Source organism: Canis lupus, chromosome 6 (assembly GCF_011100685.1).
Source record: "Canis lupus familiaris isolate Mischka breed German Shepherd chromosome 6, alternate assembly UU_Cfam_GSD_1.0, whole genome shotgun sequence".
In the NCBI taxonomy this organism is placed as follows: Eukaryota; Metazoa; Chordata; class Mammalia; order Carnivora; family Canidae; genus Canis; species Canis lupus.
Window position 1 is genome coordinate 17,066,400 of NC_049227.1, and position 19,368 is coordinate 17,085,767.

The 19,368-nt window shown below is 45.3% G+C and overlaps 1 protein-coding gene across 1 annotated transcript in view; it reads right to left on the minus strand.

Annotated features, from left to right (window-relative positions):
* The window catches only part of ITGAX (integrin subunit alpha X), a 28,823-nt gene that overhangs the window by 8,834 nt on the left and 621 nt on the right, over window positions 1–19,368 (minus strand). Inside the window, exons 2-20 of the mRNA XM_038539733.1 lie at window positions 19,147–19,252; window positions 17,323–17,426; window positions 16,948–17,018; window positions 16,680–16,794; window positions 15,000–15,130; window positions 14,737–14,882; window positions 14,338–14,491; window positions 13,869–14,019; window positions 13,594–13,667; window positions 13,294–13,423; window positions 13,044–13,186; window positions 12,716–12,856; window positions 12,413–12,622; window positions 8,610–8,740; window positions 8,322–8,479; window positions 8,025–8,179; window positions 7,186–7,317; window positions 7,023–7,096; window positions 6,673–6,814 (exon numbers count right to left, since the gene is read on the minus strand). Coding sequence (XP_038395661.1) covers window positions 6,673–6,814; window positions 7,023–7,096; window positions 7,186–7,317; window positions 8,025–8,179; window positions 8,322–8,479; window positions 8,610–8,740; window positions 12,413–12,622; window positions 12,716–12,856; window positions 13,044–13,186; window positions 13,294–13,423; window positions 13,594–13,667; window positions 13,869–14,019; window positions 14,338–14,491; window positions 14,737–14,882; window positions 15,000–15,130; window positions 16,680–16,794; window positions 16,948–17,018; window positions 17,323–17,426; window positions 19,147–19,252 — 2,468 coding nt within the window. The remainder of the gene's footprint in view (window positions 1–6,672; window positions 6,815–7,022; window positions 7,097–7,185; window positions 7,318–8,024; window positions 8,180–8,321; window positions 8,480–8,609; window positions 8,741–12,412; window positions 12,623–12,715; window positions 12,857–13,043; window positions 13,187–13,293; window positions 13,424–13,593; window positions 13,668–13,868; window positions 14,020–14,337; window positions 14,492–14,736; window positions 14,883–14,999; window positions 15,131–16,679; window positions 16,795–16,947; window positions 17,019–17,322; window positions 17,427–19,146; window positions 19,253–19,368) is intronic.

Here is a 19,368-nt window from a genome sequence, read left to right on the forward strand (position 1 = left end):
TTTATAGAAAATAGGAGAAACAGTAACCGAAGGGTTAACAGGAATAACAAGTGCAACTGCAACATTTTACCCAAATTTTCTTGTTCTCTGAATGCAGCCTGCTACCATGTTTCTGTACATAACAATCTTGCCTGACATCATGATAATAAAATAGTTGATTTAGTGGTTTTTCAGAGTCTTGAGGCCTCATCAAGAAACTGTCCAAAACTGATCAGGACCACTGAATGTCTCTTTGGCCACATGCAAATGCACAACAGATGAACTTTTGACGTAGAAGGGCCTGAAACTCTATCTTCATATCATGCTAAGGATGTCATTTTCTGGTCATAGATCACATGGCAGCCTATGTAGAAGCTTCTCACAGTGCAGGTAATAAAATGACTTCAACCCTCCCCTATTTATTAACTTCCTTTATCTGATCCTAAAGTTGTATAGCTCCTCTCCCCTATAACCAGACCCCTTCTTTATTTGCCTTTAAATATCCCTGATTCTCCCTTTCCTTACTCAATGTCTCAATGATTGGCCTGGCTGCATGTTGGAGATATGGACTTGTATTTGGTTACAAATTTGGCAAGCTAGCAAGGAGCTCTTTGCTCCATTCTCCACCCAGTAACAGGAGTTTGGTGATGAGTCCAAGCAGCTGCCCAAGCTCTTTTGTCCTAGAGACCATCTCTGGGATACCATCCCAATTTGGCACCACTGACTTTCCATGTTTAATTTAATTCTTGTGGGAAGAAAACAGCTTTGGTTTGGACAGACATATTTTAGTGCGTATTTTGTGTGTGATAGCATGTGAGCTTCTTTCTTTCCTCCTATTCATTTGCCTCCAAATAGGGAGGTTTGGTTTGGCTTCTAAGCCTCTGTTTCTTGCTTAATTAAGAAAAATTTGTCTAGAGGGATGCCTGGATAGCTCAGTGGTTGAGCATCTGCCTCCAGCTTGGGTTGTGATCCCGGGGTTCTGAGACTGAGTCCCGCATCAGGCTCCCCACTGGGAGCCTGCTTCTCCCTCTGCTTATGTCTCTGCCTCTCTCTGTGTGTCTGTCATGAATAAATAAATAAAATCTGTATAAATAAATAAATAAATAAATAAATAAATAAATAAATAAATAGGAAAAAGTCTGGCTAGAAAGCCAGTTGGTTCAGTCAGTGAAGCCCCAACTTTTAGGGGAGGAACTAATGCTCACAGAAGTATTCTGGGCTTCATTTGGTATGTTTGTTGCTGCAGCTTTTGGGACCAATTTTGCATAAAATTGGTCATGTTCTAGTTAGAAAATGGGAAATGACAATTTAATTCTTGCATGCAGCTCTTTGGGCTCTATTCTTCAAAATTGGGTAATATTTAGTTATGAAACTATGAAAAAAAGTTACTTTTTACAACACAGCTTGGCCACAATATTCATTAGACTCTGGTGAAGAATGGCCAATTGATGGATTCATAAATTATAATACCATCTTACAATTAGATTTTTGTAAAAGGGAAGGAAATGGGATGAAATACTTTATGTTTAGTCTTTTATGCTTTTGTATCTGAATAAGCTGGCTCAGAAAAGATGTAAAATTTTACTTCAACAGCACGGTAACACTAAAAACCTCTTGCCTGATGCTAACTGGAAAAAAGAGGGTGATCTATTGATTACTGAATTAAGCCCCAAGGGGGTGCCAGAGTGGCTACCGTTCCCAGCAGCCCCATTCTGAATAACTTGAGCCACAAAGGGACCCTGAACCAGGCCCCCCTACCTTGGGGGCCCAGAGGTTGGAGCAATCTCCCCTTCTCATACCCAACAGGGTATTCAATTTAGTCAGGGAGTCACCCATTCCTGAGGAGGGCAATATCTGCTAAGGCAAGTCCCAGTTGGATGCTTAGATGCTGGAGGACCACCTGCAGGAATGATTTGAGTCCACTCTCTATTTTTTACTTCAAATTTGTTTACTTGGAAAAACAATATGCTTACTTATAGAGATGATCCCAAGAGAATGGAAAATTTGTTCTCTACTCTTGCCTCCCACAACCCCACTTGGACACATGCACAAAATCTCTTAAAGACTCTTCTCACTTCCAAAGAATATTGCATGATGCCAGAAAAGGCTAGAGAAGCTAATCCACTGCATCCTGAAACACCCAATAGTTCCTTAAGAGCTGTTGATATGATGGCCATTGCTACTATGGATCCCAACCAGAATGTCAACACTGGAGACTAAGATTAGCTTGAATACTATCAGGATTATATTTTAGTTGAACTAAGAAAAGGGGTCCCAAAGCAAAGAAGATTAAATAAAAGTCAAGAAGTTAAGCAAAAACTGAATGAGAAGACTTCAGAATTTCTTGAATTTTTTAGACACATCAGAAATACACTGAAACTGATCTGGAAGCACCAGAAAATTTTTAAATGATCAATATGGGGGAGAGGCTGAGTTAAGACAGCCGAGAAGTAAGGACATTGTAAGCTTGTCTCATCTTTCAAACACAACTAGATAGTTATCAAATCATTCTGAACACCCAAGAAATCAATCTAAGGTCTGAGAAAACAAAACTGCAAGTCTGCAAGTAGAAAAGCCACCACCTTCTGGAAGTAGGAGGTTCAGAGAGTTGATTTGGGGGAGATAACTGGGGGGAGGAGAGAGAGCCCTTCTTATGAATACCACAAAGAATTATAAGCAACAGAGCACAAAATCTGAAATTTTAGAAGTCCGCCACCACCACGATTTTGCCTGACTTAAAGATGCTCAGGTGAGGAAGCAGGACAGAGAGCCAGGAGTGGACAGCAAAGTCTGAGGATCCCCTGGGTTACAAGAAGAATGGGTGGCGTGGATGTGCTGCTCTGTTCCCAGGCATAGAAGCGGAGTCTCCAACTAAGGACAGGGAGCCTGGGCACTGGCTCTCTTGTTCTGCCTTGACATAAACTCTGAACCACAGGGAAATTGTGCACTTTCCTGACAGGGCCCCGCAAAGGGCAAAAGCCTGGTGAGACCTGACCCCACAGGATTAATGCTGGTCCATGCAGCAAGCATTCCTAAAATTTGGAGTTCTGAAACCCAGTCACATGCCTGAGATAAAACAGCTTAGACATAAGCAGGGTGAAGGCAGGAATCTGAAGGAAGCCAGGGACACAGAGGAATGACTGACAGCTCTTCTGTGAGGGACTCCTGATGAGGGAAACGTAAATTCTGAGCACTAGAGCTAGAAAGCAAGGCGTAGCCATTTTCACCCCCACCCGCAACCCCCACCCGCAACCCCCACCCGCAACCCCCACCCGCAACCCCCACCCCCATCAGCCCTGAAAGCCTTCAGGGAGCAAAAATAGTGCCACCTAGTGGTATCTGGAGCCCCTTACAGCAAGCCCCACACTGGGAGGCGGAAGCCCATTTCCACTAGGGCAAGACCACTTGAGAATCAGCACAACCGGCCTCTCCCCCCAGAAAACAAGCACAAACAACTCACTCACACAAAGTTTACTGATCATAAAGGGCTGAAAAACTTCAGGTCTAGGTGAAATAGGAACTAGCTTCCTTTTTATTTTTTTATTATTTTTTCAATCCTTTTTATTATCTATTATTATTTTCACTTTAATTTTTTAAATTTATTTTATTTTTTTCTTTCTTCCTTTCTTTCGGATCTAGCTTCTTTTATTTTTTTTAAAGATTTTTATTTATTTATTCATAGAGACACAGAGAGAGAGGCAGTCACAGGCAGAGGGAGAAGCGGGCTCCATGCAGGGAGCCCGACGTGGGACTAGATCCTGGATCGAGTGGGACTCGATCACATCCTGGGCCACTGGCAGTGCTAAACCATTGCGCCACCGGGGCTGCCCCGCTGCGCCACCGGGGTTGCCCTGGATCTAGCTTCTTTTAAAAAGCAGACCAAAACACACCCAGAATCTGGTTTTGTTTTTTGGTTTTTTTCTTTTCTATTCTTTCCTTTTCTTTTCTGAAAAAAATGAAAAGACAGAGAAATTTACCCCAAAAAGAAAGAACAGGAAGTAGAACTGACAGCAAGGGATTCAATCAATACAGATACAAGATGTCTGAACTAAAATTTAAAATAACAATTATAAGAATACTAACTGGGCTTGAAAAAAAAAAAGCATAGGAGACACTAGAAAATCCCTTACTGCACAGATAAAAGAATTAAATTTAATCAGGCTGAAATAAAAAATGCTGTAACTGAGATACAAACTCAAATGGATGCCATAGAAACTAGGATGGATGAAGCAGAGGAATGAATCAGTGATATAGAAGATAAAATTATGAAAAATAATGAAGCTGAAAAAAAGAGGGAAAGAAAGGTAGTGGATCACAAAGGCAGACTTAGAGAACTCAGCAACCTATTAAAATGTAATAATATTCCTATCATAGGAGTTCCAGAAGATAAAGAGAGAGAAAAAGAGGCAGAAGGTTTATTCAAATTGTAAGCTGAAAACCTCCCTTATCTGGGGAAGGACAGACATCAAAATACAAGAAGTACAGAGAATTCCCATTAAATTCAACAGAAGTCAATCATTGCCAAGGCATATCATAGTCAATTTCACAAGACACAGACAAGGAAAGAATCTGGAAAGCAGCAAGGGGGGTGGGGAGTCTTTAACCTACAAGGGGAAGACAGGTCAAGTTGGCAACAGAGCTGCCCATAGAAAGTTGGCATGCCAGAAGAGAGTGGCAGGATATATTCAATGTGTCGAATGGGAAAAATCTACAGCAGGAATACTTTATCCAGCAAGACTGTCATTCAGAATAGAAGGAGAAATAAAGAGTTTCCCAGACAAAAACTAAAGAAGTTTGTGACCACTAACAAGCTCTGCAAGAAATATTAAGGGGGGGACCCATTTTGTGGAGAAAAAAAGACCAAAAGCAACATAGACTAGAAAGGACCAGAGAACATCACCAGAAGCATCCATTCCACGGGTAACACACTGGAACTAAATTCGTCTATTTCAATAATCACTCTGAATATAAATAGACTAAATATTCCAATCAAAAGACATAGTGTATCAGAATGGAGAAAAAAAACAAGATCCCTCTACATGCTACCTATGAGAGACTCATTTCAGACCTAAAGACACCTGAAGATTGAAAGTTAAGGGATGGAGGGGCGCCTAGGTGGCTTAGTTGGTTAATTGTCTGCCTTTGGCTCAAGTCATGATCCCAGGGTCTTGGGATCAAGCCCCACACTGGGCTCCCTGCTCAGCGGGGAGCCTGCATTTCCCTCTCCCTCTTTCAGTCCTCTTACTTGTGCTCTTTCCTTCTCCTGCTCTCTCAAATAAATAAATAAAATCTTTTTTTAAAAAAAGAAGAATAAAGTGAGGGCTGGGAGAGCCATCTATCATGCTAAGGAACATCAAAGAAAGCTGGAGTAGCCATACTTATATCAGACAAATTAGATTTGTGTGTATGTGTGGGGTTTTTTTTAACTTAAATTCAACTCAGTTAACATATAATATATTATTAGTTTCAGGGGTAGAATTTAGTGATTCATCAGTTGCATATAACACCCAGCGCTCCTTCCATCAGATGTCTTCCTTTTTTTTTTTTAATTTATTTTTTATTGGTGTTCAATTTACTAACATACAGAATAACCCCCAGTGCCCGTCACCCATTCACTCCCACCCCCCGCCCTTCTCCCCTTCTACCACCCCTAGTTCGTTTCCCAGAGTTAGCAGTCTTTACGTTCTGTCTCCCTTTCTGATATTTCCCGCACATTTCTTCTCCCTTCCCTTATATTCCCTTTCACTATTATTTATATTCCCCAAATGAATGAGAACATATAATGTTTGTCCTTCTCCGACTGACTTACTTCACTCAGCATAATACCCTCCAGTTCCATCCACGTTGAAGCAAATGGTGGGTATTTGTCATTTCTAATAGCTGAGTAATATTCCATTGTATACATAAACCACATCAGATGTCTTCCTTAATGTCCATCACCCAGTTAACCCATCCCCCACCAGCAACCCTCAGTTTGTTTCCTATAGTTAAGAGTCTCTTATGTTTTGCCTCCCTCTCTGTTTTCATCTTACCTTATTTTTCCTTTCCTTCCCCTATGTTCATCAGTTTTGTTTCTTAAATTCCATGTATGAGTGAAATCAAACAGTATTTGTCTTTCTTTAACTGACTTATTTCGCTTAGCATAGAGGGGGTAGATTTTAGGCTGGCTTTCCTGTCTCCTGTTTTGGCTGTCTCTTCAATAAACCCTTTCCTTGCTCCATATTCAATGCTTCAGTGATTGGGTTTGCTGTGCATCAGGCATATAGACTTGGGATTGCTTACCAAAGTATGCAAAGCCCCGATCTAACCAATAAATTCAACTCTTTCTTCTACAGAACAATGTTTAAAATATTGGAAGGTCAAGATATGCTTTCTTTAAAAGAGGATTATTGATATGATGTGGGATACAAAGAAATTTAAGGCAGAGTCCCTTCTCTCTTCACATTAGCAGCCTCATGGGAACTCATTCCTGGTAGTCAGTGTCTCCAAAATGCAATACCCAGAGTTGAACACAATATGAGCCAAGGAAAGCCCCAGAAACACAACCATATCCATCCAACTATGATCAGCTCAGACCTCCTGGCTTACAAGAAGCTGCTAAGCAATGGCAGCACCTGCCTGAGCTTTGAACCCAGCACAGGAGTTTCGACTGATCTCCAGCCATCAGCTACTTTCTTCCCCAGAAAGAAATACCTTGCTCTCTACCACACGTCGATAAGACAGCCCTGGTGGGTAGAAGAAGGTGACTGTGGTTCCATAGGAGTCCTCACCATCATTCCACACCATCACATTCATGTTCAGCTCCAGGGTACTCCCCACCACCAGGGTCTGCAATCTAGGTGTTAGGGGAGAGGACAGGAGATGATTCTGGGACTGGGGCTAGAAATAGTCTGGGGATAAAACAAAGTGGAGAGGTAGGAGAGAAATGGGGGATAGGGTTTCTGAGCACAGGCTAGAAATGTTAAGGAGAGCCAGAACAAGAGTTCCAGGTTCCAGAAGAGGAGCTGGGGAACCCAGGCAGGTCTAAGGGAATGGTATCTCACCCTGAGAAGTTAAAGGAAATGCCAAGGTCATCCTGGCAGACATGGTCAGTTCCACAATTCTTCTCAAAGGGGAGCTGAGAGGGAAGGCAAAGCAGGGTTTTCCCCAAGATCTGGAGACCACATCCTCCACTCCCTTCTGGAAGATTCCAATACCAGGACTTACAGAGGCTGTGAAGTATCTCTGAGCATCCACAGCCAACATAGGCCGAAGGCTTCCAAAGGAAGGGATAGGCTTGCCCACCAGGGAGAAGTTGAGACGCAAGGTGATGGGGGTGACCGTGTCCTCCACACAGGCCTAGAGGATGGACATTGAAGACAGCAGTGGCTAAGGAATGCATCTTTATAGTCACTAGCTGTGTCCTGTTCCCTCATCTGTAAAATGGGTTAATAATGATACCCAGCTGTGCTCAACTGCTGCAATTCTACTGTGTAGAACCTCTGTTTTGCCTGCTTTCTGCCTTAAACTCCTTCCCCACAGCATCCCCCATGGTTCACTCGTTCTATTCAGGATCTTCCCAAAGTTGACCTGATCCAAGAGGTCTCCTAACATTTTCTCTGTTCTCCTCCCTATCTTTTTTCATAGCATTCATCATTACCTGACATCTATTATCTAAGAACTTGATTGTTTTTGGCCTTCTCTCAGAGTTTCCTGTTGGCATGACTGTTTTGTCCCATGCCATATCCCCAGGGCCTAGGACAGAGCCTGTCTCAGAGAAGCAACTCCTAAAAGAATCACAGCACATCATTCCATAGTTTTCTGAAGTAGTAATACTCTCCTAAAATCCAGCTGTGTAGCCTCAGCAGTTGTAGAGGGCCCATCCATTTATTCATTTGCCCACTCACTTACTCATCAGCTAACAAATGTTATGTACTTCCTGCATCCCAGGTCCTGTGCTGGGGCTAAGCCACAGTGAGAGTCAGAACACACCCTGTTCCTTCCCTGCCCAGGCCACTGCCAGCCTCAGAATCTCTGCCATACCCAAGATTCTGAGGTCCCCTTACCAGGAGGAGCAACTTCACAGTCTCACAGTACTGTCTCAGGCCAAGGACTTGCACACGAGTCAGATTCCGGGTCTTTGTCTCCTCAAAGATGGCACGGGGACTCTGGCGGCCCGGGTCAAGAGTCAGGTCAAAGGTCACAGAGCTTTGGAGGTCACCTGTAGGGGAAAGGAGGGGATGAGGAGGGCTGAGAGAGCCAGAAACTCCCCAGGTGAACAAGGGTCAAGGCAAGAGACAGGTGTCCTGAGCTGAGGGACTCTAAAGGTCAGGATTTCTTGGGTCAAAAAGAAGAGGACTCACCCAGCCGATTCTTGGGACTTTCATAAATATGAAGGCAGACATTGGCATCACCCAGTGCCTTGACAGAGGAAGTCTTTTCCCGACACTCAGATATAGACCTGGCTATCTCTGTAGGTTTGAATTGTATGCTCATCCACACCCTGAGCACAGGTCTGGTCCTATGGGCAGAACACTGAGCTGAGGGCAGGCCCTTGGTCCCAGGAAGACAAACTGAGATAGGAATGAAGAGGCTGGAATCCTGGGCAGACTTAGAATGATCTGGAAATGTCTGAGGAGGACTTTTCTCACCTGAGCAGCAGCACTTGTCTCCGGGCGCCCACAGCCAGGTCCACCAGTCCATCCATGGTAAGGTCCTGACCCCCACTCAGTGACTGCCCAAAATACTGGAGGCTGGGGGAGAGCTGGGAGCCTGAGATCCTCTGAACAGAGAGGAAAAGGCAAGTCAGGTTGATGGAAACAAGTTGGAAATCAGCAACAAAAGGAACAGGAAGGGGCAGCCCCGGTGGCGCAGTGGTTTGGTGCCGCCTGCAGCCTGGGGTGTGATCCTGGAGACCCGGGGTCGAGTTCCGTGTCGGGCTCCCTGCATGGAGCCTGCTTCTCCCTCTCCCTCTGCCTGTGTCTCTGCCTCTCTTTCTGAGTCTACGAATAAATAAATAAAATCTTAAAAAAAAAAAAAAAGGAACAGGAAGGTAGGAATGAGGGAGACAGAAAGAAGAGGTGAGCAGTGAAAAGATGTCACCAGCAGTACCTATAAAGAGGAGTGGGGTAGGGAAAGATGACCAGAGAAAAGGAAAGATCCCTAAGACATCAATAAAGAAGTTGTGATTGAAAGATTGGCCTGGTGACCTATGTCTCATTCATTCATTCATTCATTCATTCATCTACTTAGACTCAGGTCCAGTTCTGATTCCTCTCATGAACTATGAGGCCTTGGGACAGGATGCGATCTTACTGTGCATCAGTTTCCTCATCCTTCACATGGGGATAATGCCTTAGAGTTTAGCTGTGAGTAGCAAATGAATTAATGCATATAGTTCTGTGAACAGCAAAAGTCACTAGTCACTGATTATGATGAGTATTACGGCTAGAAGAGAACTCAGAGTTCATCCAGCCCCACTTCCCACTTTGCAGACAGTGTTCAAGGCTACACCGCCTTTAAGAGGCCAACTCCAGACCTAAAATGAGATCCTCTGACCCCATGCCCAAGACCCCTTTTGCTCCTCAGGGCCATCCTATCTCTTTAGAGGACAAGGAGGGAAAAAGTTGGGATGAGGCATGGCTGTACCCGTAAGAAAATTCTATGCTCTGGAAACTTGCCTCCTCTGTGAGCTCCTTCTCTTTTATTTCAATTGCTCTTAAAATGACCAATTGCTTGGAGAATGTGCCCTTTAAAATCCCTGGGTGCTGCTGAGACTGGCAGACATTAAGCATAGTAACAATAAAATAAAAGAGAAATTTGCCAACTACTAAGGATGTCTAGAAAGGAAGAGGTAGGTAGAGATAGTCCAAACCTGGTCAAGTGGCCTCATGCTCAGGAAAGCTGATCTTACCACCATATCCTCAGGTTGGTATGTAGGCCCAGTGGGGAAAAGGCAAGTCCTTCCCAGTCAAGTAATGTGATGGGATATATCATGGCAGAAAGGAAGAAAATCATGGTGGACCAGCAAATCTGGAAAGGCCTCCTCTTGGAGTCAACCCTTTCTGTTATAACTCAAGTGGTATTTTCAGTTGAGGGTGTTCATAGATATGCAAGAGGAAGTTAAATCAGTTGGTGTAGAATGAATGCAGTTTCTTGACATCAGGTATTATTGTCAACAAAGCCTTTAATTTTCTCCTTAAGCTTCCAAGTTCTTTAGAACTTCTTCAATTGTCAAACTATACTAACAATAGCTGATTATAATAGTGTACCACCTATTATACGCCAGGCACAGATGTATATTTATACTAGGTATATACTCTATATGTACTAACTCACTTAATCATCACAGCAGCAGCCCAGTGAGGTTGGTTCTCTTACTATTACCATTTTACAGATAAGGAAACTGAGCACAGAATGCTGCGTAATGACGAAGATCATGTAGCTGGGAAGTAACAGTACTGTAGGGATCTCCTTTGATTTTTTTTCTTTTTTCTTTTTTTTTAAGATTTATTTATTTATTTATGATAGACATAGAGAGAGAGAGGCAGAGACACAGGCAGAAAGAGAAGCAGGCTCCATGCCGGGAGCCCGACGCGGGACTCGATCCCAGGTCTCCAGGATCGCGCCCTGGGCCAAAGGCAGGCGTTAAACTGCTGAGCCACCCAGGAATCCCCTGACTTTTTTTCTAACAAATTTTTGAGATACAGTTCACATACCATACAATTTATTCTTTTAAAGTGTACACCTCAGGAATGACTGGGTGACTCGGTGATTGAGCGTCTGCCTTTGGCTCAGGTCATGGTACCAGGGTCCTGGAATGGAGTCCCACATCAGGGACTCCCCCACAGGGAACCTGCTTCTCCCTCTGCCTATGTCTCTGCCTCTTTCTCTCTCACCCTGTCTTATCAATGAATGAATAAAATCAGAAAGAAAGAAAGAAGAAAGAAAGAAGAAAGAAAGAAAGAAAGAAAGAAAGAAAGAAAGAAAGAAAGAAAGAAAGAAAGAAAGAAAGAAAGAAAGAAAGGAAGGAAGAAAGAAAGAGGGAGAGAAAGAAAAGAGAAATAAAGAATATAACTCAACAGTTTTAGGATGTTCTCAGAGTTATGCCACCATCACCAAATCAATTTTAGAACATTTTCATCACCCCCCAAAAAAACCCATACCTCTCATCACTCACCCCCATGTCCCTCATTTTCCTGTACCATCACAACCTAACAACCCCTTATCTACTTTCTGTCTGTGTGGATTTACCTATTTACATTCATATACATAGGATCACATATGTGCCCTTTTGTTTCTGGCTTCTTCTACTTAGAATAACGTCTTGTCTTCAAGGCTCATTCATGTTATAGCAAATATTAGTACTTCATTCCTTTCATGGCCAAATAATATTCCATTGTATGGGAATTTATTTACGATAGAATTTATCTGTTCATCAGTTAATGGACATTTGGATTCTTTCCACCTTTGGGGTATTATCAATAATGCTATTATTAACATTCATGTATAATGTTTTATATGGACATAGGTTTTCAATTCTCTTGGGTCACACAATAACTCTGCATATAGCTTTTTGAGGAACTGCCAGATGTATTCCAAAGTAGCCGCAGTATTTTATATTCCCACCGTCACAGTCTGAGGGTACCAAATTTTCTACATCCTCACCAACACTTGTTATTATCTGTCTTTTTCATTCTAGCCATCCCAGTGGGTATGAAGTGGTGTCTCGTGGTTTTGATTTGCTGATGACTGATGACTAATGATAGTTAACATCTTTTCACACGCATATTGGTCCTTTGTATATCATCTTTAGAGAAATGTCTATTCAGATTCTTTGCTTACTTTTTAATTGGGGCTTTCTTTAACTTTTACCAAGGGAAGAAAAGAAAGTCTCCCTTTCCAGGGAACCTTCCCCAACTAGACAGACATTTGGCAGGATTGCTGATGGTATAAGGGAATAGTCATATAGCATTTAGGGAAGAGAAAAGGAGAGTAGACAGGGAACTGAGGCAGCCAGACCTAGACTGGCAACAGGGAGCGAACAAGAGACCAAGCACTGGGTTAGAAGTCAGGAGATTGGAACCTACCTCATCACCATTCATGATCCACTATAAAGCCTTGGACAAGTCAAATCACTGATCTTCTTCTCCTTGCTGCAGATTTCATTTCTAAAGTAGGCATGCTAATGCCTGGGCCTATGTACCTTGTAAAGCCACTGGGAGGTTAAAAGACCTGAGATCTCACTCAAAAATCAAGTCCTCATAAGAGCAGAGAACATACCAATGTGTTCATTTCTAAAATTCCACAGAGTTTGCTTGCTGCCTCCAAGGTGTCAGTATTGGGCAAAGGAAGTCAGATGAGATAAAGGAGAATTTTCTAGGTGGCAGCATAGAACACAGGGAGAAGCAAGGAAGAGGTTGTTGTAACAACAGGACCTGTGACTGGGCCTCACCTGACTGTGGGAGGAGCTGATGCTCGGTCCTGAGGTTCCATGAAATAGGTAGACAGCACCTCGGTTCTCCTGCTCTCCTGGCGCTCCGATGGCCACATCTGTCAGCTTGTCCCCATTCACATCCCCCAGCACTGTCAGGGCCGCCCCAAAACGGCCCCAGGGGTGGCCCTGCTCCCCACGGAGAATGACCTCACACTGCCACTTCGCCCTCTGCAGGACAAAACCAGTGTCAGGTCCCAACCGAGGTCATCCCTCTACCCCACACCCAAGGCCCCACTCAGCCCAGACTCATCAGACACTCACCCCCTGGGGCAAGGGGCACACAGACACCTGGCCCCCCTGGGTCGGCTTGTAGTAATGGGGAGCCCCGATGAGGACGAGGTCAGTGTTGCCATCTCTATCCACATCCACTGTGCAGAGGGAGGCCCCAAAGTAGGAGCCAATCTGCAGGGCAGAGCCTGAAGTCACCTTGCCTGCTCCTGCCACAGGTACACCCTCTGGGACAGGTCCCACTTCCCCCCAGCCACCAGGGCCTTCCTCGATGGGCCCCCAAGGCCCTTCATCTCCTTCCTCTGGGCCCTTAGAGACGCTGCCACCCTCATGTTCTGCTCTGGCTTCCTCGACACCCAACCTGGGTCCCTGAGACTTCAGCCTTCGGCCTCCATTGCTCGGATGCCTGAGTGAAGATAACGACCTTCCCGGTGTGCTGATGGCGGGGGGCCCCCAGGATCAGGCTCTGTACTCCCTTCCAAAAGGCCAGCTCAGCGGAGTAACCTGAGGAGAGCAGGCCTCAGCACAAAGGCTTCCTGCCCACCCCCTGAGCTCCTGCCCCCCAGGCAGCTCATCTCCCACCTGTGCCCCCAACCATGGCCTGTTCTCACCCAGGTAAGAGTCCCTCATGTCCACATTCTCTTGAGACATGTTGATGAAAGTGGGGCTCATCTTTGGGGGGTACAGGAGGGCACCTCCAGACCAGCTGAAGCTCCCCACAGCCCCCAGAACTGGTCCATCCTGGGAGGAAAGGATTCCAGGGCTGAGCAGTTCTGAGCCAAAAGAAGCCAATGCCTATTCCAAAGCAAGGCCTGCCACAGACTCTGCTCATTATTTGGAATTCTTTTTCCATTCACTTCCTCCCACTCTCCCTCCTCCTACATCAAAGGCCTGAAAGAGGCCCCACTCACAGGTGTGAACACAGCGCTGAAGCCCTCCTGGGACATCTCCATTTCAAAGGAACTACTGCTTATGGTCTGCGTACCTGAGGGAAGGTATTATATACCTGGGTTCCAGAGGGAAAGATAGGCTTTGCCAAGACTGAAAAGGACATTAGAGGATCTAATGTTGGAGATTAATACCCAAAGGGAAGGGTTTGTGCCTATGACATGGGGGTCCAGGTTCAAGAAGCGAAAGTATTTACAGGTGAGGGTTTCTGAAAGGAGTACCTTTATCTGTGACTTACCCTCAATGGCAAAGATCTTCTCTTTCAGTTGGTTTTGAATGTCTCTCAAAGCATCAAAATTCTCCACTTTAAAAATGTACTCATGGGAAGGCTTCGATGCAATGTCATTTAATTCTTTCCAGGACTGCATCTTTTGAAAAGCTGTTCCTACCTGTCTCCAACAAAGGCCAACTCAGTGAAAACAATCATAAATCTAATATGCTTACCACATGCTGGGTGCCAATATCCACCAGTAACCCCACAAGGTCAATATTATTACACTCAGTATACAGATGAGAAAAATGAGGCTCAGACAGCATCAAGGAGTTTAGAGAAAAGGATCAGGGTCCCCGGGCTGGAACACAGCTTTCACCCTGAAGGTAGTCGATGCTGAGAGAGTGTGTGTGTGGCGGGGGGTGTCCTAGAAAGGGAAGTTGCCTTAAGAGGAAGCAAGGGGAGGAAGGGGCGGCAGAGCATGTCCACATCCTACCCCAACTGCATAGCGGATGATACCCGCAGCCTCAGCCATAGGGATGACATCTTCATAACCCAGGCTATCTCCTTTTTTCTGCCCATCGGTAATGACAATGAGGATCTTGGAGGCATCTTTTCGGGCCCCTTTTGAGGCACTGAACAGTTCGTTTCTGTCAAAGAAGAAGAGGATCCAGAGACCTGTGAACAGACCTGCTGCTAGCCTCTGATGCCTTTTGAGAACAAGGAGATGCCCCTTTCTCTCGGAGGCCTTGGTCCCACCCATAGGCTCCTAACTGGATGAGGAGACCACAGGCTGAATTTCAGTCCCAACCTTTCTCTCTCTCATGGAGAAAGATGAGGTCTAAAGGAACACCCAGATGCTCTAGGGAAGGACCATGGAGAAGTCAGGACTCACGTGACTATTCTGATGGCTGTGGCTGTGTGAGTGAGCCCTCCTAGCTGGGATACAGAATCCAACAGGGCTAGCGGGTTTGAGCTGTATGTGAAGACTTCGAAAGTGAAGTGCACCCGGAAATTGTTGGAAAACTGCATCAGGGAGAACTGGGAAAATTGCAGGGGGCTCGGAGCCAAGGCCACTTGACCAGAACCCCAGGCATTCCACCCCCAAACCTCCTACAGGGGGCCCTGCACATTTGCCATCCCTCCCCCAAGGGATACCTGGGTGCTAGGTCTCTGGAACTGGCTCATCACAGCCTTCACGAAATTCAACATCTTGATAAAATCATGGGGGGAGATGCTGCCCGAGCCATCGATCAGGAACACGATATCCTGCTCTTGCTTCGGACACTCTGGGAAAGAAGGTGGGCCTAGTCCTCCAAGGAACACTCCCAGAGCCCAGGCCCTCAGCCCCTTGGCCATGAGAACTCACTACCCCCTGACCCAGGGGCTTCCCCAGTCCCTGCCTCGAACAGGGCCCTTTGGCCTCCTAAAGTCCTTAAAAAGGCTCTCTCTGTGATCCAGCTGCTCACACCTGTGTACCCAGCCTGGTTTATAAAAAAGTGACAGTTCTTCCAATCCAGAGAGTAAGAAGCTGGGAGCCAGCCCCTCCTTCTTCTACCTGTGGCTGTCTGCGTCCTTCTCCCGAACCCCACTCTACCTCTTCCCCCACACGGCATGATCCGGCAATGAAAGGAGATGGTTCCTGGTCAGAGTCTGTCCTCATTAGTCGGTGCCAAACTGTACTTTTGTTAAATATTTTTAATGTCATCCCTGGCAACAGCCACACACTGGCCCTATTCCATACTCAGCATAAATATGGGCCCCAAGGCCCCTCCTAAGTAAATTCAGAATTGGTCCAAAAAAAAGGAAGTTCTCCCAGTTTGAGAGGAGAGCTCCCAGCTTCCTTTTCTATTCAGAGGTTCCCACCAGGTGTTCTGAAGGGAGCCCAGGTTCCTATGGGTGTAGTCTAGAGTCTGGGAGGTGCTAGAAGAGCACTCAATTCAGTGGCTAGATGTCAGCCTCCCCAGGGGCCTGAATGTAAATGTGAAATCGGGGAGGGGCTTAGGTCTGCCAGGCTGGGTCAGAAAAGCTCACTCTTCTACCTCCTTATCTCTCATTCCATCAACAGTAGGGAAGTCAGGCCCTATGCCTCAATCTGCGCGCGTGCACACACACACATGCACATGTGCACACACATGCACATATATACATATGTACATGCATGCACATATATACATATGTACATGCATGCACATATACATATGTGTGCACATGTATATTTTTACACACGTGTTCACATATGCATACACATATACAGAAGCATACTCGTGCATACATATACTTGCATGCAAGTATACATGCAGACACACATGCATGCACACATATATGCTTAGGCACACATATATACATCCATATACATACACACACACATACACTCGCTCAGACTGTTTGCACCCTCATCATCCTTTCCCAGTCTGCTGCACAAACTAATTGGTTATACCCCAAGGTGTATTGGGTGAAAATAAATCCCCTTCTCCCTAAAAATAATAGCTAGCATTAATTGTGCCCTCACCACATGCCAGGCACTGTGCTAAACCGTGGCCGTGGATAATCATCTGTCATTCTCAAGGCTGAGTGTGTCATTGTTCTCATCTGACAGATGAGGAAACTGAGGCTCTGAGAGGGTAAAGTCATAGGAAAGTGGGACGGCAACAGGGCAAGTTGTGAAATCAGTAAGTGACTCCCCAGCGCATATTTGGAACCACTATCCCAACCAGTAAATATTTTTCTCCAGATCGCTCTTTTTTTATCCATTCTAGAAAGAGTGTTTCTGGCCCACTGTACTCCAGTCACAAGTGTGTATGCTCCTCAAAGGAGCCAGTAGCCACCAACACTTACCCTGCAGGGCAGCTGGGAGCCTCTGGGCTTGCCAGGAAGGGGAACCCAGCAGGAAGCAGAACCCAGTCAAGTATATGTTCTCGTTGCATGTATGGTGCACTGTGGGGCCACAGGCCTAGGGACAGAGGCACCTGATGGGAGGGGCTGCTCCTGCTTCCATCCCATCCTCCTATCCCAACACCTTCACCCTCCCCAAGACCCCTAGCCCCACTAGACCCAGGTCCCCATTCCTTCCCTCAAGACAGCTCCACAACCCCCGACAACTCACCAGCAGCTGAGAGGGTTTAGTGGAGGCTGCCAGAGACAGGCCCAGGGACATGTTCACAGCTTCCAAGGGGACTGAGGGGACAGATATGTGCATGGTCACCCTCAAGACAGAGGATGCTTTGTAATATCTGGGCAGGGGTCACCTCAACCCTGCAGGACAAGGAGATCTGACAGGTGAAGGGGGCTTTCAGGTCTTGCTGGAGCCCTGGGGATACAGGAGTATGATGGGTAGGGAGGCCATGAGGCAGTCAGGAAGCTTGTCTAAGGTTACGAGTCTCAGACAAAGCTAGAGCTGGGAAGTGGGTCTTCTGTGCTCCCTGCAGGTCCCCAAAGCATGGGGTCTGGACGTGGATCCCAAGGAGGAGCAGTGACTCACCCTGCAGTTGGATGGGCTCACACTTGCCGGTGCTGTAGTCACACTGGTAGAGGCCACCTGTTTGGTTGGCAGCCTTTATCTCCTGGGGGGCTCCAACTACCACCCTGAGGGAAACAAAGAACACTGCAATTAAGAATGTAGACAGTGGAGCCAGACTGCTGCTCAGCAAGTTTGTTCCACCTCTCTAAGCCTCAGTTTTCCCATCTGCAAAGTGGAGATTAACAATAATTTAAGTTCCACATGAGAGGAGTTTTTGTCTGTTTTGTTCTCTAGTGTATGCCTGGCTCCTGAGACATTTAGTAGTAGGTGCTCAATAAATATATGTTGAATGGTTGATGCCTACCTACCCCTATAAGGTTATTGTGAGGAATAAATCTGCTCACCTAGAAATACAAATCAAAACTATAATGAGATATCACCTCACACCTATCCTAGAATGGCTAAAATCAGCACAAGAAACAACAGCTGTTGATGAGGATGTAGAAAAAAGGAATCCTTGTGCACTGTTGGTGAGAATGCAACTGGTGGGGCCTATGGAAAACAGTATGGAGCTTCCTCTAAAAGTTGAAAATAGGGCAGCCCCGGTGGCTCAGTGATTTAGCGCCGCCTTCGGCCTGGGAGGTGATCCTGGGGTCCTCGGATAGAGTCCCGCGTCGGGCTCCCTGCATGGAGACTGCTTCTCCCTCTGCCTGTGTCTCTGCCTCTCTCCCTCTGTGTGTCCCTCACGAATAAATAAATAAAATCTTTAAATAAAAATAAAAGTTGAAAATAGGGACACCTGAGTGGCTCAGCGGTTGAGCGTCTGCCTTTGGCCCAGGACGTGATCCTGGAGTCCTGGAACTGAGTCCTGAATTGGGCTCCCTGCACAGAGCCTGCTTCTCTTTCTGCCTGGGTCTCTGCCTCTCTCTCTCTGCATCTCTCATGAATAAATAAATAAGATCTTTTTTAAAAAAGTTGAAAATAGAAATACTATATATATATATATATATATATACTATATATATTCAACAATTGTGCTACTGAGTATTTACCCAAGTTATACAAAAATACTAATTCAAAGGGATACATGCACCCTGGTGTTTATAGCAGCATTATTTACAATAGCCAAGATATGGAAGTGGCCCAAGGGTCCACCAATTGATAAATGGATAAAGAAGATGTAATAGAGATAGAGATGATAGAAATATTATTCAGCCACAAAGAAGAATGAAATCTTGCCATTTGTAATGACATAGATGAAGCTAGAGAGTATTATGCAGAGTGAAATAAGTCAGGGAAAGAGAATACGATATGGCTTCACTTATAAGTGGAATTTAAGAAACAAAGCTAACAAACAAAGGGAAAGAGAGACAAACCAAGAAGAGACTCTTAATTATAGAGAACCAACCAATGGTTACTAGAGGAGAGGAGCACAGGGGGATGGATAAAATACGTGATGGGGATTAAGGAGTGCGTTTGTCATGATGAGTACTAGGAGATGTATGGAATTTTTGAATCATTATATTATACACCTGAAACTAAAATAACACTATATGTTAACTCTACTGGAATTTAAGATAAAATAAAATAATTAAAATAAAACAAAATAGATCAGTGCCCACATAAAGGGTGCTTGACACAGTGCTGGGCGCTTAGTAAGTGCTCAATAAATATTAGTTGTGATTATTGAGATGGCAAGACAGCACCTGCTTTCAGTCTAACTCTTCATATACTAGGAGAATTGCCACACCAGACAGAGGAGAAGAGGGTCATGGGGAAGGACACGACCCTGAGCATGAAGAGAAGTTGATGAGAACCAAAGGCCAGTCACCACCCAGTCCTCACCAAGAGTTGTCATACTGGACCACGCTGTGTCCAAATCCAGCACTCTCCATAAGGAAGCTTTTTGGCTGTTCCGTGTCCAAGTTGAAGCAGAGAGAAGAAGCCAAGGCTGGGGAAGGGGGTGAGAAAAGAAGCTGTGGAGAAGGGTCTTCCTCCTGTTCCATCTCTCCAGCCCCTAGCACTGGCTCCCCCCTTAGGTCCAATGTCCCAGCATCTCCTGGACTT